This window comes from Eleutherodactylus coqui, chromosome 11 (genome assembly GCF_035609145.1).
Source record: "Eleutherodactylus coqui strain aEleCoq1 chromosome 11, aEleCoq1.hap1, whole genome shotgun sequence".
Classification (NCBI taxonomy): domain Eukaryota; kingdom Metazoa; phylum Chordata; class Amphibia; order Anura; family Eleutherodactylidae; genus Eleutherodactylus; species Eleutherodactylus coqui.
This window is the reverse complement of record NC_089847.1, coordinates 78557226-78582024: the sequence shown is the minus strand read 5'-3', so window position 1 is coordinate 78582024 and position 24799 is coordinate 78557226. Positions and strand designations below refer to the sequence as shown.

The window sequence follows — 24799 nt, the reverse complement described above, 5'->3', positions numbered from 1 at the left end:
CGACATAATACATCCCATCCCAAAAACAACCCAACAACCGGCAACTATCCCGATGAACCAGCAATAAACAAAAAGCCAATTCAGTATCGGTCTTTGCTAACAACGCTCCTCGCCCATATTTTCGGACCCATTTTACTGCTGTATCAAACAAAGTATAGACCACCGAGCAAAGCTCAGGGTCTATACCATCAATCACCGATGCCTCTTTTGGATATGACAAGTGTTGAATTAGCCAAAACTTATTCGGCTCTTTTTTGGACACAACCCCCAGAGGCGAAACAATCAAATCCCTCCATGGTGGAGAAACAAATGGGCTTGCCATCCTTCCTAACCACACCTGCTTGTGCAACTTCTCCCTAACCACCTCTTCGTGTTGAAAAGCCAACTTCAAATTTTTTAAAGAAAAAAGAACTTGATGCCCCGGAGGAGGTATTCTAAAACCATCCTTAAAACCGTTAAACAGTAATAAACTTTTTTGTCGGTCCGGATATCTATCTAGATAAAGGGACAATCCTTTGAAGCCTCACCAGCATCATCCCTTTTTGCACTACCACCTGTGCTTTTTCCCTTGTCTCACCTGAAGCAACACACTGAACCGTGAGAAGCCCCATTACACACTGAGCAGACATGCTTAAATCTGCATGTTGCTCCAAATTTACATTTTCCTTCGTTAAATTGCCCCAGCGAGCTGGCTATAGCACTTCGCTGCTTCTAAACCGGCTCTCCCAGCTCCCCGACATCCAGAATCCAGTTGCATTCCTTCCCCGCAGGCCGGCACATCACCCTGGGAGGTAGCTGTGACTTCTCCTTGCATGAGGTTGTCAGGCCTTGCAAGCCCACACCCCCAGGAGAGCGAGACCTGCGGCTGGCCGTTGGATCCGGGCGTTGTCTAGGATTCCTCCTGGACGATCTGACCCCACTCCCCTTACCTGCAGGAAGGGAGCGACTGGCCAGAGGGTCCCTGGAGGGGCTCCTCATCCTGTGCTTTGTCCTAGGCTCCGCCTCCTCGGCTATGAGTCTTGCCGCAGGACGTGCCCTGCGTGCACACACTGCATTCTCTGTCCCTTTGCCTCTCTTGCTGCCGGCACTCCGCTCAACACCCCGACTACCTGCTGCTGTAACCATCCGGGGGAAGTAATGTTCCGCCGCAGCCCTCAGCATCACAATTGTCCCTTCCACAGAAGCTATCCTGGTAAGCTTCCTCCGCTCGTTGTCCGCACACTGCTGCTGCTGACAGAACTACTCCACTCCCGTTCTCACTTGACCCCACACGCACTGGCTGCCTAGACTTGCTCTACTCTCAATGCTCCACTCCACTCTCTCAGATTTTCTTTCAAAATATGACGTTCCTGCCTAAACTGCCCCCCTTTGATACCCTTTCTCCCCCCTCAACCCATAAGTGCTCCTCCAATCCTCCTCTTCCACGTCACCTGGCCACTCCCCAAACCCTCAACCCTCCACCTACACTATCCTTACTGCTTCTCTTGTTTCCCTGACAACCCTGTCATGCAGGGCCTACACTTATGGGCCCTTTTGGGGGCCTGGTTCCGGCCCTGTACTTCCTGCTGTATGAGATGTGAGCGTGTTGCGCATTTGGAAACCCAAATCCTGGATTTAAATGCACAGCTTGTAACACTGAGGCCCACCGACAACCTGGAAAGCAGTTTGCTTCTTGCTGAGCTGGCACTCGCTGGGGTACAGGTGGGGGTGGATGGTAGTAGGGGAGTGCAGGATGATCAGGCAGCTAGATGGGTGACTGAAGGAGGGGTAGAGGGAAGAGATCCAGAGAGGCTAGTCCTGAACTTGCACACCTCAACAAGTCTGCACAGTTGATAGATGAGGGGAATGCCATTACAGGGTTAGCACTGCTGTAGCATGGAATGGCCTCTGACCGCTTGGGGGATGTCAGCTCAAGTAAGAAGGTGAGTAGGAAGGAGCTCAGGGCAGGCCAGACAGACCCTGGTAGTGGGAGATTCAATTATTAGGGTACAGATGGCAATTCAAATAGCTGGAATTCACCCATTCACGAGATCTTTAGTGTAGTATAGGCACGATCTTTTCATGCACCTATACTGCGCTAAAACAGCACTCGTGTGAACAAGGCCTTAAAGACACCGACTATTTTGGGGGATTTTCATATCCACTTTTCAAAAGCCATAGCTTTTTTAGCTTTCCGTCAATACAGATAGTCCCCTACGTGCAAACAGGTTCCATTCCAAAAAGCTGTTCGCAAGTACATTCGTTCATATGTCCGAGCAAATGGTCGTATGTTGGTGGATCGTTGGTAGATCCCGTGCCATACAACGTCGGGTGCACACTGTTCTTACAGCCAGCACCCAGCGGCACCAGTTCCGACGAGCCACGCCGCTCATCAGGACTGTTAACACTTTAAATGCCGCTGTCAGAATAGACAGCGGTATTTAAAGCGTTAACAGTTCAGACGAGCGGCGCGGCTTGCCGAAACTGCTGCCGCCAGGTGTCCGCTGTAAGAAACAGGGGGTCCTGTACAGTGTCCCGCAATAAGATCGCTGGATGTTGTGCAGTTGCTAGGCAGCCGGGAGCATTCTGAAAGCCTCTAGGGCTGCCTATGCAAAGCGCCTATCAAGCCCATGGCTTGATAGGTGCTCTGCATAGGCAGCCCGGGAGCCTTTCAGAAGGCCCCGGCTGCCTAGCAACCGCACAACGTCCCGCAATCTGACTACATAGGCTTGATAGAACCCTCTCCAGTCCCTGCACAGTATGATGTAATGCCATAGCCTTACATCATACTGTGCAGGACAGATCGTTCATATCTTGTGAGGGGTTGTCTACCTCTTCACTACTGATTACCTATCCTCAGTACAAGTCATCAATAGTTGATCAGCAGATATCCACCACTCAAGACCCCTACTGATCAGCTGTTTGTCGGCCGCTGACTGTGTATATGGAGCAAGAACACTGTACTCTGTACATATTGCAGCGGCCTGGGTTGGTAACACAAGCACTGTTTCCTCTGACCTTCAACAAGGGTCATTAATAGTTAGACGGGCTGCACAAGGCCGTCACGGCGCCCCCCAGAGACCCCAATACTTACCTGCGGATCCGGCGTCTTCCGTTCCGCATGACGCTTCGGCGCGCATGCGCAATAGAGCGCGTGACACGCCGGCCGCGTCATATGACACGCCCACAGCATCACATGACGCGGCTGGCCGTGGGCAGGGAAGCGGTTTCACGCTATCTTTCACTGTGCTATAGCGGAAGATAGCGTGACGGACGGCTTCCATTGACTGCAATGGAAGCCGTCCGCACGTACACCCGCGGCAAATAGAGCATGCCGCGGGTGAGGACGCGTGATTTCACGGTGCGGAATTCCGCAATGGAATTCCGCACCGTGAGAATTGAGCTGTTAGGTTCAATAGAACCTAATAGCTGCGGGCAACGTGGCGGATTTTTGCCGCGTTCTACGCTGCGGAAATCCGTCCGTGGGAAGGTGCCCTTAAGATGTGGACAACCTAATTTTAAATCAATGTCTTATTGAAATAGTTGTCCGATTACACTCGGTCATTGGTTCTCCATACCATAGTACAATTGTATTGTCAGATGTTCATCAGTTGGCTGTTGTTCTCTTATACCCTTCTGACTCAGAGACATTTTAATGTGATGTGTACATGGACATTCTTAGCAAAAGGTGGAATTGTCGGCACTACAACAACATCAATAGTCCAGGTGGAACAGGACATACATGCAAACCCGGGGGGATTCTGCAGCAACAATAGTCCAATATGAAATAGCAAGAAATTAGAAGGAAACAGCTGCACTCTTTGGGGTCTCTGGAAATTGCAACTTTTTAATCTAAGATTAAAGGGGTTGTCTCGCGGCAGCAAGTGGGGTTATACACTTCTGTATGGCCATATTAATGCACTTTGTAATGTACATTGTGCATTAATTATGAGCCATACAGAAGTTATTCACTTACCTGCTCCGTTGCTAGCGTCCCCGTCGCCATGGATCCGTCTAATTTCGCTTTCTTCTGGCGTTTTTAGACGCGCTTGCGCTGTGCGGTCTTCTTCCTAGTGAATGGGGCCACTCGTGCCGGAGAGCTGGTCCTCGTAGCTCCGCCCCGTCACGTGTGCCAATTCCAGCCAATCAGGAGGCTGGAATCGGCAATGGACCGCACAGAGCCCACGGTGCACCATGGGAAAGGACCCGCGGTGCATCGTGGGTGAAGATCCCGGCGGGCATCTTGGTGAAGGAAGAAGAAGGAAGAAGGAAGACGTCGCAGAGCGGGATTTTTTTTTTTTTTAACACATCCTTTGGGGTTGTCCTGCGCCGAACGGGGGGTCTATGGAGAAAAAAAAAACGTTTCGGCAAGAGACAACCCCTTTAAGGATACAATATAGCAGGTGGGTGAAAGTGCACAGAACAGGCACCGACTATTATGCCTACTAACACACTCCATCTGGTCTTGTATTTGAGGATATTCTCATTTATTTAGTGTATTTCCTATTACTTCCAGAGCGCCAGCATATTCTGCAGCCCGGTGAATGTATGCAAACTAGAGGTAACTATACGGTCAGATAACACTAATGGTTTCCTTGGTTTGGCTTCTGGAATTGTACAATATTTTTGCACTTTGTGTTTCATTGTCTTTGGGAATAATGCAAGAAGGACAATAATATTTTAAGGGCAATTTCCTCAAAATAAAGCAAAGTGATAGAGGAATATGGGAGCTCACATGATTTTACAACACATGGCTATCTGCACTAGTTCCATAGAAAAGAATAAAGCAGCAGCGCACAGGCTTGATGACCCCCACCTTTCATATAGGTTATAAGGGGCCCCTGTTCTGGTGATTAGCCGGGGTCCCACCGGTTGGGCCCACATCAATCACTTATTTCCTATCCTATTGATAGGGAATATCTTTAGAACTTGACATAATCCCTTTAAAGGAAATCTGTCAGCTTGAACATGTGGTCCAAACTGCAGACATCATGTTATAGAGCAGGAGGAGCTGAGCGGATTGTATATAGTTTTATGGGGAAAGATTAAGTAGAACTTGTATTTTATTTATTTATACTTATGCATTTTCTAAGCTGAACAGTCCGATGGGCGGAGCTATCAGTGATTGACAGCTCCCCCCTGTACTGTCATACATAGCTCCCCCTGTATGTACTGTCATACACAGCGCCCCCTGTATGTACTGTCATACACTGCTCCCCCTGTATGTACTGTCATACACTGCTCCCCCTGTATGCCCTGTCATCCACAGCTCCCCCTGTATGTACTGTCATACACAGCTCCCCCTGTATGTACTGTCATACACAGCTCCCCCTGTATGTACAGTCATACACAGCTCCCCCTGTATGTAGTCATACACAGCGGTCCCTGTATGTACTGTCATACACAGCACCCCCTGTATGTACTGTCATACACAGCTCCCCCTGTATGTACTGTCATACACTGCTCCCCCTGTATGTACAGTCATACACTGCTCCCCCTGTATGTACTGTCATACACAGCACCCCCTGTATGTTCTGTCATACACAGCTCCCCCTGTATGTACAGTCATACACAGCTCCCCCTGTATGTACTGTCATACACAGCTCCCCCTGTATGTACTGTCATACACAGCTCCCCCTGTATGTACTGTCATACACAGCTCCCCCTGTATGTACAGTCATACACTGCTCCCCCTGTATGTACTGTCATACACAGCTCCCCCTGTATGTACAGTCATACACTGCTCCCCCTGTATGTACTGTCATACACTGCTCCCCCTGTATGTACTGTCATACACAGCGGCCCCTGTATGTACTGTCATACACAGCTCCCCCTGTATATACTGTCATACACACCTCCCCCTGTATGTACTGTCATACACAGCACCCCCTGTATGTACAGTCATGCACAGCTCCCCCTGTATGCACTGTCATACACAGCTCCCCCTGTATGTACTGTCATACACAGCTCCCCCTGTATGTACTGTCATACACTGCTCCCCCTGTATGTACAGTCATACACTGCTCCCCCTGTATGTACAGTCATACACTGCTCCCCCTGTATGCACTTTCATACACAGCTCCCCCTGTATGTACTGTCATACACAGCTCCCCCTGTATGTACTGTCATACACTGCTCCCCCTGTACGTACAGTCATACACTGCTCCCCCTGTATGTACTGTCATACACTTCTCCTGTATGTACTGTCATACATGGCTCCCCCTGTATGTACAGTCATACATAGGTCCCCCTGTATGTACAGTCATACACAGCGCCCCCTATATGTACAGTCATACACAGCGCCCCCTGTATGTACTGTCATACACTGCTCCCCCTGTATGTACTGTCATACACTGCTCCCCCTGTATGTACTGTCATACATAGCTCCCCCTGTATGTACAGTCATACACAGCTCCCCCTGTATGTACTGCCATACACAGCTCCCCCTGTATGTACTGTCATACACAGCTCCCCCTGTATGTACTGTCATACACAGCTCCCCCTGTATGTACTGTCATACACAGCTCCCCCTGTATACACTGTCATACATAGCTCCCCCTGTATGTACTGTCATACACAGCTCCCCCTGTATACACTGTCATACACAGCTCCCCCTGTATGTACTGTCATACACAGCTCCCCATGTATGTACTGTCATACACAGCTCCCCCTGTATGTACAGCCATGCACTGCATCCTCATAAAAAAATATATCAAGCTGCTCAGCTCCTGCAACTCTGCACGTATTTTGTGAGCATTTGCGTCCCTCCCATAGACTTCTGTGGGGACCTTCAGTTTGCAAAAATACGGCATATTGTGTGTGACCCATTAATACGAAAACTACAGAGACAACCAGTGGAAATAAAGACACGGACACAAAGATATAAGGGGAGAAAGAACATTTTATTTTTAGTTATAGGCAATGGTGAATTTTAGGTTGGGGAATTTTGAGGCTGAGTTGATCTAGAGAAATGCAAAAACCCCTCGAGGTACGAGCCAAAGGTCTGTTCACACATAGCGGAAAGATTCCTCACCCGGAAACCGCTACTGAGCACCGCTGCCACTGGTCAGGTGATGTAGAAGTGGGCGCATCACCTGACCAGCAGCAGCGGTGGCCACGGGCTCAGTAGCGGTGGCCGGGTAAAGGATGTGCGCTGCAGTATTTCACAGTATTTCCGCTACCTGTCAACGTACCCAAGGGGGGAAAAAATACCTTCCTGATGCCAAATATGGCAATCAGAGCAAGTCCCAGGATCAAAGCCGAGATTAAATCTATCTGACTTTATAAAGCATATTGTTTTGTATTCATAAATCTGGATATACAATCAGTTATTACGATTTACTGCATGTGTGAAATATAAAGTGTATCAAACTAAACCTGTTTATAGACTGTGTTGATCCAGAGGAAGGCGAAAACCCCCTTGAGGAAAGAGCCAATTATCCTGTTTTAAGGGGGGAAAATTCCTTCCTGACCCCAAATATGGCGACCAGAATAAATCTCAGGATCAAACGCCAGCAGCTCACCTCCCTGGTGTATGTGATGTCAGCTAGAAACCCTACAAAGCTGAAGATTTATATATGTATTTATATTGTATTATTTATGTGGCTACTTCCCTATAAATAAAACCTAACCCTATTTAAGGCTGTGAGCTGATCCAGAGGAAGGCAAAAACCTCCTTGAGGCACGAGCCAATTGTCCTCAAGTTGGAAAAATTCCTTCCTGACCCCAAATATGGCGGTCGGAACAAGTCCCAGAATCAAAGCCGAAATCTACACCTATCAGTGTGTGTACTTGTGTCTATGTATGTGTTAGTGTCTACACTTGTGTCTATCTTAATGTATGTGGTGCGTGCTACTTACCTGGCCTGTGCCGAGGTCTTACTGGTAACCAGGAGTTCAGGGATAATAGTCACCTGGGGCTATTTTTCCTGAACTCACCAGCTGCCAATCAAGCACAGGCCACTCCTGGGGGCGAAGAGCGTCTTCAACAGAGGATGATGCCTGATTTCAGCCAATTATTACAGCAGATGATGTCAGGGTTGAGGAAGCATGGTGGAAATATGCAGCAGAGTTGATGGAGAGGATGTTTTAGGCAAGCCGAGGTCTTCTACAGCAGCAGAGTCGTGGGTTCTGGAGACAGTCGGCGCGGGTTGAGCCTGCAAGACATAAGAGAGAAAATGTTTTTAAAATAAACTTTTTAAGACATGTGAAGATTTGTTACAATGTATGGATATAATGGTAGGTGTCCTGTGTGTATAGGTGTATATAGGTGTACAGATATGTATGTGTAGGTGTATATAGAGGGTACTTACCAGATGCTTGTGGCTTCCTTCACTATCGGATTCTTCTCGTCATCCTAAGAAGAAGCAGAGACAGTAATTACGGGAGCAACAATAACGAAGACAAAGAGGGAGAAGACTGCGGACCGGACATGGGGACATGAAGCAGGATTACTATATGACCTCCTGTCTGACACCAGAGGAACAATGATGGTGAACACAGAGGGCAGACTGAAGAACATCATCCCTAGAGGAGGAAGATCTTACCGGGTCCAGCTTGGTGAAGTGAAATCGAATCCGTCCATGGGGTGAAGGGGTGTCCCATCCTCCGGCCACTGCAGGTTTTTATTCTCCAAAACTCTCCTGAATGGCTTGAATGGCGGCCGTGATCTTTTCAATTCCAGTTCCTCCCAATCTATGGTGGTAAAGAAAGGGTGACCTCGGATATTCTTGTAGACACCCAGCCTCTTCTCAGGATTCTTGCGCAGCAGTCTCTCCAGAAGATGTTTTAAGTTGGCATCAAGCCAAGATGGAAATTTTGGCTGCTCTGTGGTGATGGATTCAATGACCTTTTCCTTCTTGGAGCCATGGTAGAAAGGGGACTGTCCTGCCGCCATCCTGGATACAACAATCCCCAGGCTCCACCAGTCCACTGCTGTGTCATACTCCTTTTCAAGAAGCACTTCTGGGGCCATATATTTAACTGTGCCCGTCCTTCCACAAATCTTATTAGACGAGGTGACTCCGTCTTGGGCCAGCCCCAGGTCGATCAGGCGGATGTGTCCATCTCTGTCCACCATGATGTTGTCCAGCTTTATGTCTCTGCAATGAAAAGAGAAAAGACAAATGCAAATCAGTGCAGATACAGAAGACATGGGGATGTAGGACAGCAAACCGGGCCTAATTCAGGACTCTGGGAAAGCTGGGACACTATTACAAGGAAGCAAAGAAGTGTGGGAAATTCTGCTCACCGGTGGACGATGTTGCGTTGGTGCAGGAACTGGAGGCCGCATACAATCTCCGCTGTGTAGAATCTGACAGAGAGAAGAGTGTAGTATCAATGACATGAAATCAGTCCCCTAGCATCATGTCATCATCAATGTGTCTGTCACCACCAGAAGAGAGGAGGCGCTGTTTATGGCAGCCTGTACACCCTCCATTCTTGTACATCTGACCAGTCATGTACCCCCCCATGTCCGTCCGTCTGTCTGCTGATTAGTCATTTACTCACCTCACACTGCTGATGTCCAGGCGGCCGCACATCCTGATCATTGCCCTCAGGCTTCCTCCAGACAGATACTCCATGATGAAGTAGGCTTTGTTGGCAGACTGCTGTGCGGCATATAGATGGCATATGAAGGGGCAGTCTTGGGCTTTCAGGAGTATCCGTCGCTCTCTCAATATCATATCTGCTCCGCTTCCTCTGTCCACAATCTTGATGGCTGTGAAAATGTTTCTGCCAGGGAATGAGGCCAGGACCACCTTAAGAAAACAAGTAGGATATGATCACTGACAGCGGCCAGGGGGGACAATCATATACATTTATTACATGGGGGATTTATCAGTAGGGGTTTTAGGCTATTCTGCTGCCTACGGCCGGGTCCATGCACAGCAAATCTGCATCACATCTGCAGGAAACACACAAACCCTCATGTGAAAACTAGAATTTGTGTTAAAAATCTGCAATAAAATGTAACAAGCTGCAGATTTACAATCCGCACCGCAGGACAACGTGCGCAGGAGATTTGGGGTCTCTGGGGGGCGCCAAGTCTGATTACGCTGCGAGATTTCTCAGTTGGAATCCGAATCGGCCGTGGGCATGAGGCCTTACTTGGCAGCCGCATCAGCGGCACGTTCACTTCAATCCAACAAACAGTTGTAGAGCCTTACAATACAGGTGCAAACATTTTAGCAATATTGACAATGTTCTATGGCATCAGTGCTTCAGTGTGAGGAGTAAGTGTCATATCTATCTAATATCTATCCATCTATCTATCTATCCATCTATCTATCTGCCTACCTGTCTATCTATCTATCTGCCTACCTGTCTGTCTATCTATCTATCTATCTATCTATCTATCTATCTATCTATCTATCTATCTATCTATCTATCTATCTATCTACCGTATCTATCTATCTATCTATCTATCTATCTATCTATCTATCTATCTATCTATCTATCTATCTATCTATCTATCTATCTATCTATCTATCTATCTATCTATCTATCTATCTATCTATCTATCTATCTATCTATCTATCTATCTGCCTACCTGTCTGTCTGTCTGTCCACAATGGTCCCATATGATACTGCCATATTATGGTAACTAATGCCATCATACATGCATAATATCCAGCACTATCCATTGCTCAAATAATATTTACAACACATTTTTCAAATCCTACCATTATTACACCCAAAGATATCATCATACTGTATATTGATGAAATAATACCACAGCCATATAGTATTGCCATTCTATAAACCAGTAAGGCTGATTTCAGATGACATTTTGGGAGATCCACTTTCGAAATACTTTTTTTTTCAAAGTCAAATGAAAACAGATAGGAAAGTGGGAAAAATAGATCTTACAAAAATGATATTAAACAGACCAAACCCCCCCACCAAAATGCTGCCCAGGTGAATACATACTACTACATACACTGTCTGAGTAATACTGCCATACTACCCCTAAAGACAACCTATAGACATCCATTCATATATACAGGATTTTGATGCTACATGTGAATGTATCCTAAGCCTCTTATGTGGATTAAATGGCTGATAACAGAAGACACTAGTTTGTATTCAGTTACACAGCAAATAGAAATACAATATAATTAGGGTCACTGCGCCTTTACCAGAAAATGGGAAGTTACAAAACTTACCTCTCCGAAGCCTCCTTTACCCAATGTCTGTAGGCGGGTGAAGCGACTGATGTGAAATCCGGAGTCTGATGGTCCGGGGTCCTGGCTGGTGCCCGGCGTTTGCTCCTCATGCTCTGTTATTATGTTATTCTCTCCGCTCCTCTTCTTCTTTATATTCGTGAGTCCGCTCACGCTCTCCTCTTCTCTCTTGCGCTTCTCATGTCCATTGGACGCCATTTTTCGCACTTCTGTATCCGTCAATGCAATCGCTGCAGTTGACAGTTGGAAGTAAATGGCAGTTGGCCGAGTGGAGTTCAAAGGTCAGTGAAGCTGATGCTGGCATGCGCTTGCCAGTATCTTGCTCTGCCATATACACAGTACTGTGGGCACCATGAGTGATGGTCTAATGCCCAGAGACATGGAGAAATTCATGGCTGGTTCTTCTTGTTCCACATTAATAGATGGGAAAGGAATGGCACTTCATGTCTGGGTTGGCAGTGGTGCCCATAGTTCATCAGAAATAGTGTGGTAATTGAAATGAACCCGGTGGAGGAATGAACCATAAATTGTACTAATGGCAGGTATCATAAAGCCTTGTGAGGGGTCATTATCTGCTCCATTCAATAAGTGTTCATCCAGATACATGATGTATATCTCCATAGGTTACAATGGGCAGCGCCCTCGCCAGTGCAGATCTGGGTGTACAGGGAGAAGATGCTTCTATGGAGGTCACTGAGGGATTCATCCACAATGATGGATTATTCGGAGGTGTGAAATGCTAGAAAAGGGGTCATTATAAATAAGCGGTCCCGGTGTGAGTTACTGCTCCGGCTGTAAATTGGCGCAGTAATGTATATACGCCATTATAAGGCCTGAGAAGCACTAAGACTTTATTTATTACACTGAGCCCCATAAATACTTTATAAAACAGATTTAACAGTGTCAAATCTGAAGTCGGGGGATGAGCGGTTGTGTACAAGATATTGCCAGGTTTATAGTTGGGTTTCTCAGGGCTATATAACTATATGGCAAACTGCAGCTGCAGCGCTCACTGGTATCCATTCTCCAGAGACGTAACTTGTAGCTGCTTGACCCCAATGCAAAACCTGTCACAGGGCTCCCTAACTCTAACACTTCATTTATAGTACTGGTCGCCTCTTATTGAGGAGAGAGACCTTATGGCCCGTAGGGCTCCAGGGCCCGGGTGCAAACGCACTCTTTGTGCTTCTATAGTTATGCCCCTGGTCAAGTGGCATCCAACAGGCCGGGAAGAGGTGACGAAGAGTACAGTGCATAACAATGGATGTCAAGCACTCTCCATATGCCCTATTGACATTTTTGAATGTTTTTGTATGCAATGCAACCAGAGGCGTAACTTGAAGCTCCCGGGCCCCAATGCAAAACCTGTAACAGGGCCCCAACTATAATGGTTTATTCATAGTACTGGGCCCCCTATATGGAGAAGAGAGGCCTTATGGGCCCCCTAAGGCTCCTGGGCCCAGGTGCAACCGCATCCCCTGTAGTTACATCAGTGATTGTAACTGGGAACAATTCTTGCTCGTAACATTTGCTTATTGACATTTTTGAATGGCTGGGGAGTCGGGCAGGAAGGGGGCGTATGGAAGGTTGGAAGTCGTCACAGCAGGTAGACGGAAGGACTTCCCATGTATGAGGAGCGAGGCAGTTTATAGCCTGACTCCATTGGGGGCTTACGTACGCCTTTTGGGGGTACTGACTTAAAGGGGTTGAGGAACATGGGAAGGGGTGGGTTATAGAAGTTTTAAAGTTTTCAAAGGTTTTCTAAGGCTATTAATAAAGCTGTGGCCATCCCACTAAAAAGCCAGAAGGAGTTTGAGTTTCTTTATTTCAGGTAAAGGGCGTATGGGAGTGTAGCATTACGACGTAAAGTAACACAAGAGAGGACAGAATCATGTTGCAAGAGGATCTGGATAAGTTGGGGTCAGAAAAGTGGTAAATGAGGTTTAACACTGATAAATGTAAAGTTATGCACATGGGCAGGGAAATACATGTCACCATTACACACTAAATTGGAAATCACTGGGTAACACTGACACGGAAAAGGAGTTGGGGGCTTTGGTTAACTCTAAACTTAACTGGAGCAACCAGTGTCAGGCAGCTGCTGCCAAGCCAAATAGGATCATGCGGGCATGAAAAATTTATTTCGTTTAGAAAAAAAGACGGCTGAGGGGTGATCTGCTAACTATGTTTAAATATATCAGAAGACAATACAGAGATCTCTCCCATGACCTGTTTATACCCAGGATTGTGACTGTAACAAGGGGCGCACTCTACATTTAGAGGAAAGAACATTTCTACACCAATATAGAAGGGAGTTCTTTACTGTAAGAGCAGTGAGAAAATGGAACTCTCTGCCCCTGATTTACTTTTGGTCGAAAGTTATTCCTCTTGACTCTCCCATCATACACATGTACTTCCAGCTCAGCGATACATGTTCTCAATAGGGACAGAGGAATAAACCAGTACCAGACATCCCTGTCAACTGGTTATTTCTCTTTAAACCAAGGATCCAATATGTTGAAATCCAACGTGCCTGATTTTTCATTTCCCTAAAATTTACTGCCTGGGGAAAAGTCATGTCAACCCTATAGACATTAAATGGTTAGCTGGTCATGCCGAAATTGGTGGGTTCGGCTAATATTTATTTAATGTGCATGGCTGCCTTCAGAATCCTAAATAGAGATAAGCGAGTGTACTCGACCACGCCCCTTTTTCGCCCGAGCGCCGCGATTGTCGAGTACTTCCGTACTCGGGCGAAAAGATTTGGGGGGTGACATGGGTGAGTGGGGGGTTGCAGCGGGGAGTGGGGGGGAGAGGGAGAGAGAGAGGGCTCCCCCCTGTTCCCCGCTGCTACCCCCCGCTCCGCCACGCCTCCCCCGGCCCCCCGGCGCCCCCCGAATCTTTTCACCCGAGTATGGAACTACTCGAAAATTGCGGTGCTCAATCGAGCAATTACTCGAAACGAGTAGGTTCGCTCATCACTATATACCTACATAATATACTTAATATGCCAATCCCTTCTGTTCAGGAAAATACCTACCTCTAAGAACACTGATGTTGCTTTTGGAGACAACCATGTGCAACACCCCAGAGGGTTGACCCTGGGCACCTGGCTAACGTGAAGAGCTGGGAGGGATAAGTGTGTCTCGTAATGGTGGCACTTACCAGGCTCTGGTCCCTGAGGGATGACACATAGCCAAAGTCAGAGCAGGATCGCAGGCCAGCTTCGACACCCCTATGATAGGGAATGCCAATAAATGGGATGGGGGGGAGTAGTAGTACTAATCACTCGTGACACCACCATTCCTACGTACCGGTATTCTATGCAGCAGAGAAATGAACACGGAGACTTGTGTATAGTATCTCGGGTTCCTAGGAACGGTTAGAGCCCGGTATAACTTTACTCAAGAATAAACTTGCTTAACAGGTAATGCAGATACAATTCACTGTAAGCAGTAACAGACTATAGCTCAGAGGTAGGATGAATACGGCCCTACAGTTCACATTATCTGTACATCATCGGTCCTGGATTGGGAGCGCATGAGGAGGAATGGGGGTAGGAGTCACTCTGCAGACACTCTGGCAAACAATTATTGAAGAAGGCTACACACCCCACACAGCAGATGCGTGGGTGTCACAAGAACTACCTCTGTGCGGTGATCATAATTATGGACAGCCACACAGGAAATGCCAGTGGTGTGAAGGGGTACCCGTTTTAGAAATTAGATAGTACACTGTCTCTCTGTTGCAGGGACTCACTCCTCTCACATTCACACTCCAAATGCTATGGGATGTTGCTCTTCTTCCTCCATCTTCACCTACATGGAAGCTAAAGGTGCTTCCATGCGGCTCTGTGTTAGCACACTCTTGGAACTCCTGAAGATTGATGCAAACCCAAACTCAAATTCCTTTCCCGCTCTCAATCTCTCTCATTTATAACCTCACTTGTACCACATGACAAGACAAACTGATACATTTACATGCAGCAATGATTTTAATACTGTTAACCTCTCAAGCGCCGCAGCTGTGCAACACACACACTGGATATGACAGGACAAGCTTTGCACAGTGCATTCACATAGGACAAAACATGTATGACATTTTGGAGGGGACCAGGATGGTGTTCTGGGCCACTACTCATGCACGATACTGCTGGCTGTTCTTTCCCACAATTTTATGCAGTTTTGGATATTAAGAGGAGACAACAACAAAAACAAATAGGCGTAATGGAAATTTCTAAATTTTACAAAGGATTTGTTTACAGTGAGAGCTAGTTTGCCAAACTGGATATAATTATCCTATATGAAAATTCATTGAAAGCCAATTAGGACTCCTGGGACATTTCACAAACAGGAATGTACTCAGCACATAAATCAACTGATAGAAGAAAGTTTACTTAAGACTTGTCCTTGTTTTTAGGAGTCTCAGTGTGTGATCCTATAGTAACTTATGAAACTACTTATCATTTTTTCCATATCTATGATTCACATCATTGAGACCATGAAAAAAAATAACAAGAAAAAACTATATAAATAGTAAAGTAAGTGACTGAGAACTCGAGTTCTATTTCTGTGTGGAATTTTTATATCTTAATCACTTGCTATGCTGGAAGTTATTTTAGTGCAAGCTTAAGAGAGGACAATAAAAATCTATGTTTACTGTCGAAAAGAGATGAATAACGTAGTTAGAATGTGCCCATCCTGTGTTTGCCATTTTGAATTAAACATGGTAACATTATCTGTTGTATGTAAAAAATATAGACTTCACCATTGACGTTTTCAGCCCCACGATAGAAGAGCTTGTAAAGACTGGAAGTATGCGGTTTGTGCGCAGCTCCATAGTTACAGTCCGATAAATAAACCACATGTAGAGTTACAGCTTATAAAACCTTTATCCGAATGAGCTTTACTTGCAGGGTCATAAAAGTGGTAATGTTAACTAATACTGCTGCGCTATGTGGCACCAGCTCGCTGCAAAGTCTTCTAAATGGCTATGTTTCCAGGCATAAGAAGAAGATTGTAACAGGTCTTACCTTATTGATGCACAAAACGACATACAGAAACCCGATGATTAAATGGTCACTGATCTTTCAACAAACTCGTGCTTGTATTATTAGCAAAAGTGCAAATCATATTATTTAGCTAAAATGATGCTTTTTTTGCTTTAAAATCGGGATGGCTAGTGTTGCTCATCGTGATTGGCCAGGTGATAAAATTGTCTCATCTTTCACTAAATTAGATTAGGTAAATCCAACAAGAGAAAGAAGCTGCATGACCTTTATATGCCTATACGAAACACGCTTTGTATTTAAGGAGAGATGTTCTGCAGAGGATATATTACCGCCGGCGTGAAAAATTGTATACCAGCAGAGAGGATAAACGGCATTGTTTTGGAGGGACCGTGAATGTTATATGTCTACACAAAACTTGCTCTGAACTTAGGGACAGATGGTCTACAGAGCGTACATTTCTGCTGCTGTCATCATATATAGCAGCAGAGCTGCATGGGAAATATTGTAGTTCTCTGTTTGTGCCTCATACAAGATCAATGCAAATTATTTGTAGGCATTACGCAGATAACTGTGGGGTACGGGGAAGTAAATGAAGCTGTGCAAAGCAGGTACAGTTCAAAATAAACAATACATACTCTCTGGCCTTCTGTTCTCACTTATCCTTTTGCCATTGGACTGTGGCCTACCAGGTATCGGTGTGTTTTGTGAATTTAAAACAAACAAAGAGAAAAAAAACTGAGAAACAGCAAAAAGTCATTTGTGTGTGTTCAAAGTTGGCCAATACAAATTACTAGCATGCATTGCACAGCTGCCAGTAGTTTTCTGCAAACTACAAAATTAGCTGAAAGTTAAGTAAAACTAAACTAAAAAGGAAACCGAAAAAAAGAACTAAATAAAAAAAGAAGCAGAAGAAAGTAAGGAGAATCGGACATGTTGGTAGTGGTGGTGGTGGAGGTGGCAGAGGATGGGCTAAATTGCCACTTCAAATGGCTTCCATTGAAGTAACGGCTTAACTTTCTGCTGGAGGTGAGGAGGTTTTGCCCATGTGTTACATCCGCAGCACACAGAACAGGTCATAATGTGGAATGACATAGCTCGCATGTGGTCAGCCCTCCACAAGCATTGTGTACTCAGGGGGATGCAGAAATGGAGGTGCCAGCTCCCAGTCCTCACTGTAACATACAGTTTGGTAAATGTTTAAAATGCAGCAAAAATGTTAACAACTTCAGCACAACGTGAATGAACAGTCACATGAACAGTGTGCCATTTTAGCTGGCTTTGAGGGAGTGGCCAAAAATGGTCAATCATGATGATGCACTGACCAGTATGACCATCCCTGTTGTCTGCCTGATGGAACAGACACTACAGGGCCTCAGGAACAATGAGAAACTGTTGTCACAGAAGGAGGAGGAAGGGACATCTATCTCCCAACTGTCAGGCCATTGCACCATTACGTTTCTCCAAGAAGTATGGAGGAGGAAGAACTAGAGGAACAAGAGGAGGTGGATAATATAGTTCTAGAGGCAGGGGAGGGGACTACGCAGCTTTCCTTACATCTATCACTAACTCCAGCTATTCTACGTCCATGGCAGGACACTCTTGATCCTAATGAATCAGGGCCATTGCACCATTACGTTTCTCCACCCATGGAAAAAGTATGGAGGAGGAAGAGCTAGAGGAACAAGAAGAGGTGGATAATATAGTTCTAGAGGCAAGGGAGGGGACTATGCAGTTTTCCGTAAATCTATCACTATCACTAACCCCAGATATTCTTCGTCCATGGCGGGACACTCTTGATCCTAATGAATGTGGGCCATCGCCCTTAGGGACTTTTGGGCATATGAGTGCTCTTATTCTACATTCCTTGCAGATAGACTGTTGCATAACTCACATCAAAACATAAGATAATTATTGGGTGGCAACCCTCCTTAATCGCCACTACAAGGCCAAAATGACAAATCTCTCTCAGACAGTGGACATGGACCTCAAAATTATAGACCTCGGGATAGAGTGTTAATTTGTGGTTAGCAAAATTTATGATATCGCTTTTAAAATAAGCACCACACCTGCTGTCTCCATTGGTATAATTTTTGGTAGCCCTACTGCTTTTCCTAGGAAGAGAAGGCAGCCTAAGCTGAGGTGTTCTGTTCACCTGCTAGAATTTTTTCATTGCTTTTAAAACGAGGATCATACCTGTAATCTTGCTTGATATAATTTGGTATTGCTCTACAGCTTTCCCTTGGAGAAGGCCTGTGCTTAGGTATGCTGTTCACTTGGTAGAATTTGTCCTTTGCAAAATGTATGACATTGCTTTTCATATCATACATGCTATTTTGCTTGGCACAATTTTAGGTATCTATACAGCTGTTTCTTGGAGAAAGCGCATGCTTGGCTCTTGTGTTCACCTCGTAGGATTTGTCCTTTGCAAAATTTATGACACCTGCTTTCTTGCTTGGCGTAATTTTGTATTTCTGAACAGCTGTTCCTTGGAGAAGGTCCGTGCTTGGTTGTTATGTTCACCTGTTAGGATTTGCCCAATGTGAAATTTATGACATTGCTTTTCAAACAAGCAGCACACCTGTCAACTTCTTTGGCATCATTTCTGATCTAGGAGAACCTATCTTGGTCTCCTTTTGTTTCCAATGACACCAATGTGCTACGAGTGACTCCCACAACACTGTACACTATTTATATCAACAGCATAGTGTTCCCCAGGTGTGTGGTTGTATTTCAATGCAATTTGAAGATCTCTGGCTGAATTAGGGATGGAGGACAAATTTGTGATCCGATTTTTATTCCAATTAACTTTAACGGAAATTGGAATCGGCTGTCCTTATTGATAATGATTTTGGTGAAATTAGTTCTGCCGCCTGCAGACGGCCAGGTCGGATCCTGCTGCGAGAATTCTCGCAGTGGGATGCGAACCCGTGCCGCTGCAGAGACCTGCAGCTCACCCGCTCCCGGCGTCTTCCGTGTCCTGGTATGTGCCGGACATACTCAGCCAATCAGAGACAGCACACATGAATTAATGAATGGGTGAGTGCTGCCTCTGATTGGCTGAGCACAGGGACCAATCAGAGGCAGCTCTTAGCTGTCATTCAATAGCTGAGAGTTGCCTCTGATTGGTCACAGTGCTCAGCCAATCTGAGGCAGCCCATTCAGTAGGCGGGCATTTTAAATCCCCACCTGCTGAATACTCCTCAGAGCAGTGCAGGAGAAAAGCTGGCTGGACACGGCTGAGCCCCGGCAGCTGAAGAAAGGTGAGTATTTTTTTTTTTATCACCATTTTTTCTTGTTTTTCCCAGCTGTCATCTGTGATAGCTGTGGTAGGGAAGTCTTTATTCCCTGCAAGGATGAAGAATTCCTTTGCTGCATCTGTCACAAATGTGGCAGGTGCAACAGGGAATTCTTTTTCCTCGCGGGGATGAAGGAAAGATCTGCCACATGCGGCAGATGTGTTCTTTATCCCCGCGGGGACACGGCAGCGGCGGACAGGTAAGTTTTGTTTTTTTTTTAACACTAAAATTCTTGTTTTTCAGGGAAGGGCTTATATGTAAAGCTCTTCTCTGAAAAATAATTCAGGGGTGCCGGCAGACTATTGCCTTCCATGAAGCCGCCGACAGCAGGCGCTGCTCCATTGAAGGCAATGCATGGACCTGCATACACGCGTGTTTTTGCGCGTACATAGGTGCGCACCTATGTATGCACAAAAAAACGCTTGTGTGAAGCCACCCTTACTCTGGAGCCAATGAAGGCAGCTGGTAGTTTGCTTCAATATATCAGTCTGGAATGCAGACTGTTTAGGTTACAAAACATTATTTATAAATAACCAGATATAAGGGCTCAATCACAATTTGATTTCTATTGATTTCCATTTCTAAGCTGCAAAACTGAAAAAAAAGGCTCTGATATAAATCCTGTTCATTTCAATGGGCGTTACTGAGCTTCATTTACGCTCCCGTTTCATTTGATTTTTTTTTTTTTTGTGGAAACGGTAGTGCAGCAGTCTGCGCTACTATTTCTGTTTAAAAAATAAAAATCAAAAGTGTCCTTTTTTTTTTTACATTACAGTAAATGGGTGATGAAACTGAACATTTTTGATTACCATCTACCAGATCGGGTAACAAAGTGAATTCCGTTTTACTATTCTTTCCATTTTGAAAGAATGAATCCATTCAAGGCAGTAATCAAAACCCTGATTTGGACGAGCCCTAACATTTTTCTGTAGCTACAAATACCTTAATAGTGCTGTGACTACATGGTTTCCTGCATATTGCACACTGTCCACATGGTGTCAGTGCAAAGCAGCATTTACGGAAAGAGCTTTAGCCAGGGATGAACTATGAAATGAGAATCCCATGCTGTAAGATAATACCTTTTCTCTGAACAAAATGAGGCGTTATAAAAGTGCTTATTTCATAGATTTTTTTATGTTTTCTCTTCCTTAACTGATGAAATGAAATGGTGGCTTTCAGCAAAACATGTTGTGCCATGATTTATGAAACTGACAGGCAGTGATGAGGAATTATGTGTAGGGACATAACAAACTTCTGAATCGCCTCTCCCAAGCATTTAGATCCATTGTGTGCACATATGCCAGCCCAGTCACAGTAACATAATGCAAGCTCTATGAATGCACAACTTACAGCATGGCCCGACAACTGTAGACAGTATGCTGGTACAATGGTACCCTACACACTATTAATCACATGGGGTTGGAGGTCCTTGGAGTTAGTGAACGTTTTGGCTTTGGTGTGTGTGTGTGAAGTATTCAGGAAGGCTCAGGACTCCCCAATTACAATCAAAATAGTCAGGGTCTGGCAATAGTCTGAGGGATTATTGGGCCACTGCTCATAATTTGGTTGTTCTGCCTTTAAGGGCTTATTTACATGAGCGTATATCGGCCGCTGTTTTCATGGCCAGCTGATATACGCTACCATCTGATGCATTGGATTCAAATGCATCAGATCACACAGGCATATTCCCGAAGCGTAAAAGCACCCGGCCGACAAATATAGCGCTGGGCGCTTTTATGCCGGGCAACAAAGATAGTCCTGGAATTATCTTTGTGCCCGGAATGCGTTGGCTGCTGTATAGACTCCTATGGGAGCCAATGACAGCGGCCGGAGAAGGGAGGTGGGAGGGAGTTTAGCAACGTGACTGCTCCTTCTCTGCTCCTCTCTCCTCCCCTCCGGCTGTTTAGGGGGGCAGGATGTGGGGGGAGGTAAGCTCTGCCCCTCCCATTGCTTGCTGCAGACAAGGGACAGAGAGGGGCAAGTGCTTAGCTCCGCCCCATTCCGCCCACTCCCATTGCAAACAGCTAAAGGGAAGGAGACAGGAGGTGAGCCGGTGAGGGGGAAGGAAGGGGAGGCCACGGCATTGTGGCCTCGGCATATATGCGCCGGGCCCGTGACGTTTGAATGGGCAAGCAAATGTTAGATTTGTGCGTCCGTTCAAGTAATTTTAAGGCGCCGGCTGGCGCACGTAAAAACGCCTATACTCGTGGGTAAGCACATTTTTGTTGACTTAGATCTTATACTTGTTTTTCATCAACGTTTGGCTTTTGAATCCAAAAATGACCCCAGTTTTTCTCTATCACATCAACTTTTTAAGATACAGGATACCCTCTGTTTTTCTCAAAAACCATACAAAATGTACATACCATAGAAAAAACAAAAAATTACCTGAATCTAATGTTTATTTAAAGTTATCTTGTCCATACAAAGGATATATTGTTTATGTATGTCAAATTGTGTACCAGTTGTAGTGTGATAGACATAATGATTATTTATAAAATGTCTATCGATTAATATAACCCAAATGTATTTTGTTGTTGTAATGACTTTTAGCTCAAGAGTTTAAAGGACACACACACAATCTAATCATGGTATTTGCTCTAAGTACATAGAATTGCACAAGAGACCTCTAAGAGTTAAGGGCCATAGTGTTATGTGTATATCCTTATATCCTGTGACCAACACTGAGTGTTGAATTAGCACTTCTTCACCCCTCCCATCCTGAAACTTCTACAACAAAGGAATTGCTTCAGCCTGAGCACATGTTGATAAGACTTGCTTATACACGGAGCTGACTTCAGCTAGTTAAACAAATGATTTGTCAACTACACAGAATTCCTTAAGGCTGTCTGCATGTTAAAGAAGACAAAGTCCATACTATGGCGGACGTGAGAGAGGGTGGGCAGAGAGGTGGGCAGAGAGGTGGGGGATTCTATATGATCCGACAAATGAGAATCTTATATGTTACTGATGTAATCTGTTGCACGCCCATTGAAGGGCGGTTGTCATGTGTTATAATAAAAAGCCTGAGCCTCTACACATTGTAGAGACTCTCCCGGTTTTAGACAAGCATTTGTGTCTGACTCTGGTCGACGATGTGTGCACACGATACTCAATTCGGAAAGCGACAAAATACCCCAAAGCCTGCTGGAGAAATCATAATCCAGATCAGTGGAGTCCCTGGGTGAGCGAGTGGATCTGTGAGGTCACAGCCTGGAACGTACAGAGATCGGCAGATGGCACGCAGAACTCAGGGGCCCGAAAATCTACAGAACACGGTAAGATTGCTTTATGTAAATCTACCGATGTGATCTGGGTTCTGACTGCTAAATCTGCCTGTATCTGATCCAGACTGGACCTTCACTGAAAGACAGGTCTGTCCACTCGAAAAACCACCGTTTTTACCTGTCTAGGGGTATTTTGTACGCTGTGTATGCTGTTGTGTCTGAGACGGTTAAAAATTGTTTATGCAAGACCAAGAGATAAATTCTGTGAGGGTTAATGTGTCGGGAGGGCGGACTCGGCTGTTTAAGTCTGAGGGAACACGTCAGTGACCATGCTCCTAGGTAAAACTAGTGTGAGGTTAGGAAGATTTATGATACGTATACTTAACTTTATGATTGAGCGTGTTATGTTCTCATATGTGGAAAGGTATATACGTATGAAGTATAGTCGTGCTTTGTGACGGCTGATTTCTCCAGAATATTATTGAGGTTTTGGTCATTGAAAATAATCGTCAGTCTCTGTGTATAGCTAAATGTCCTGTCTAGATCGTGTACAAGGAGTGCTCTTGGGGATTACTAGTAGAGGTTGTTTGATATAAAGGTGGATGAGATATATATATACCTTGAGCCGTTGTGGGTATTCTCCAGTAATCCCGTCTGTCTGGTATTATAGAAAGAATGTGCAGTGTTGATTATTGGGGGAGGGGTGCTGGTAAGAGAGTGAACTGAAAGCTTTTTCAATTAACCCTTTCTGTTTCCTTTGTCTTTTCTGAGTGGGAAAGACAGGTTATATGGGAAGAATTTTAAGAAAGCAGATTTCACAAGAGAAACACTACTGTGTCTTCGAATAGAATAGAGTTGAGCAAAGTGAGCAAGGACAAAGGTCATAGAGCTTGTGATTTGGTTACTGAACAATGGGAAAGGACCAGGAAAAGTTGCAGAAAGAAATGCCAGGTTATAGACAGATAAGATAGATTGTAGAAAGTTTACAGAAGATGAGCAGGAAGCCTAGCAGAAAGAAAGGTGTTTTTAGATTGCTAGGAGGAGGTATAACATAGTTGAGAGATTGAAGAGGGGAAAGCATGTAGGGGGGTATGTGTATTGCTTATGAACAATGTAATGTCTTTGTGTTGACTACAGCCCCTCCCTGTAATGGCGGCCGTGCTTGCAATGTTTACAATCCAACATAGTGTGACTCTGCAGTAAATGTAGTGAGGCCTGCCCCCACCCTGAAGTTACTTCCCCCCATGTGCTCACTTTCAGGGTGTGTGATGTTACTTCCGGTCCCTCCCCATCCGGGACAGGACCTGGCCCCGCCCCTTCCTCCTCCAGCGGCCATCTTGCCTCACCTGGAAGTGCTGCTGCCCCTGGCCCGCCCGGTCCTCCAGCGGCCATTTTGCCTCACCTGGGAGATTTGTAGCCCCGCCCCTTTCTGCCTCTGGCAGCCATTTTGCTGCACTTGGGAGGCCTATATTTCCCCAATGCCACTGTATCCAGTGCTAACATCATGATTGTCTGAAGTAAGGTTTTGTTTGACCAGACTTTGTTACGCTCCAAGATGTGGCCACTTTGGATGTGTGATAAGTTCAGGGAAACAAACCTTTGTGGAGATGCAGCTTGGGACATAGTAGATGACTAAGCTGGTTTATAGTGCATGGAAGATTGGAGTTGATGCATGGGGGGCAGAGACCAGGAATACATGACAGGGGACGCTCTCTCATGTTTCCAGGGGCTCTGTTTTCCACTGCCCGCTTCTCCAATGGATGCTCAGACAGATGATGTTATGGAAGGCTCCTACAGATGGAATAATTTCCCTATAGTCACCCAGCAAACTTTTTCATGCAATTTGATGAAGTAATTTTACTTTTAATGTGAAGAAAGAGGGACTGAATTGCCCAGAGCAGGATGTTAATTCATCCGTATTCTTTAGTTTTTCTTTAAAGGGGTTGTCCCGCGCCGAAACGGGTTTTTTTTTTTTCAACCCCCCCCCCCCCCCCGTTCGGCGCGAGACAACCCCGATGCAGGGACGTACAGAAAGCTCACCGGAGCGCTTACCTTAATCCCCGCGCTCCGGTGACTTCTATACTTACCTGTGAAGATGGCC

At 45.5% G+C, this 24799-nt stretch overlaps 1 protein-coding gene across 1 annotated transcript; it reads right to left on the bottom strand.

Moving 5' to 3' along the window:
* Positions 1–7865: 7865 nt before the first annotated feature.
* On the bottom strand, positions 7866–23327 carry LOC136581996 (protein kinase C theta type-like). Its single transcript, XM_066582720.1, has 6 exons — positions 23318–23327; positions 9489–9739; positions 9229–9291; positions 8525–9079; positions 8291–8334; positions 7866–8134 (listed from the first exon to the last, which is right to left on the bottom strand). Exons 2-5 carry the CDS (start codon positions 9662–9664, stop codon positions 8313–8315), a joined length of 816 nt encoding a protein of 271 aa, XP_066438817.1. The 5' UTR covers positions 9665–9739; positions 23318–23327; the 3' UTR covers positions 7866–8134; positions 8291–8312.
* Between the last annotated feature and the right edge of the window lie 1472 nt (positions 23328–24799).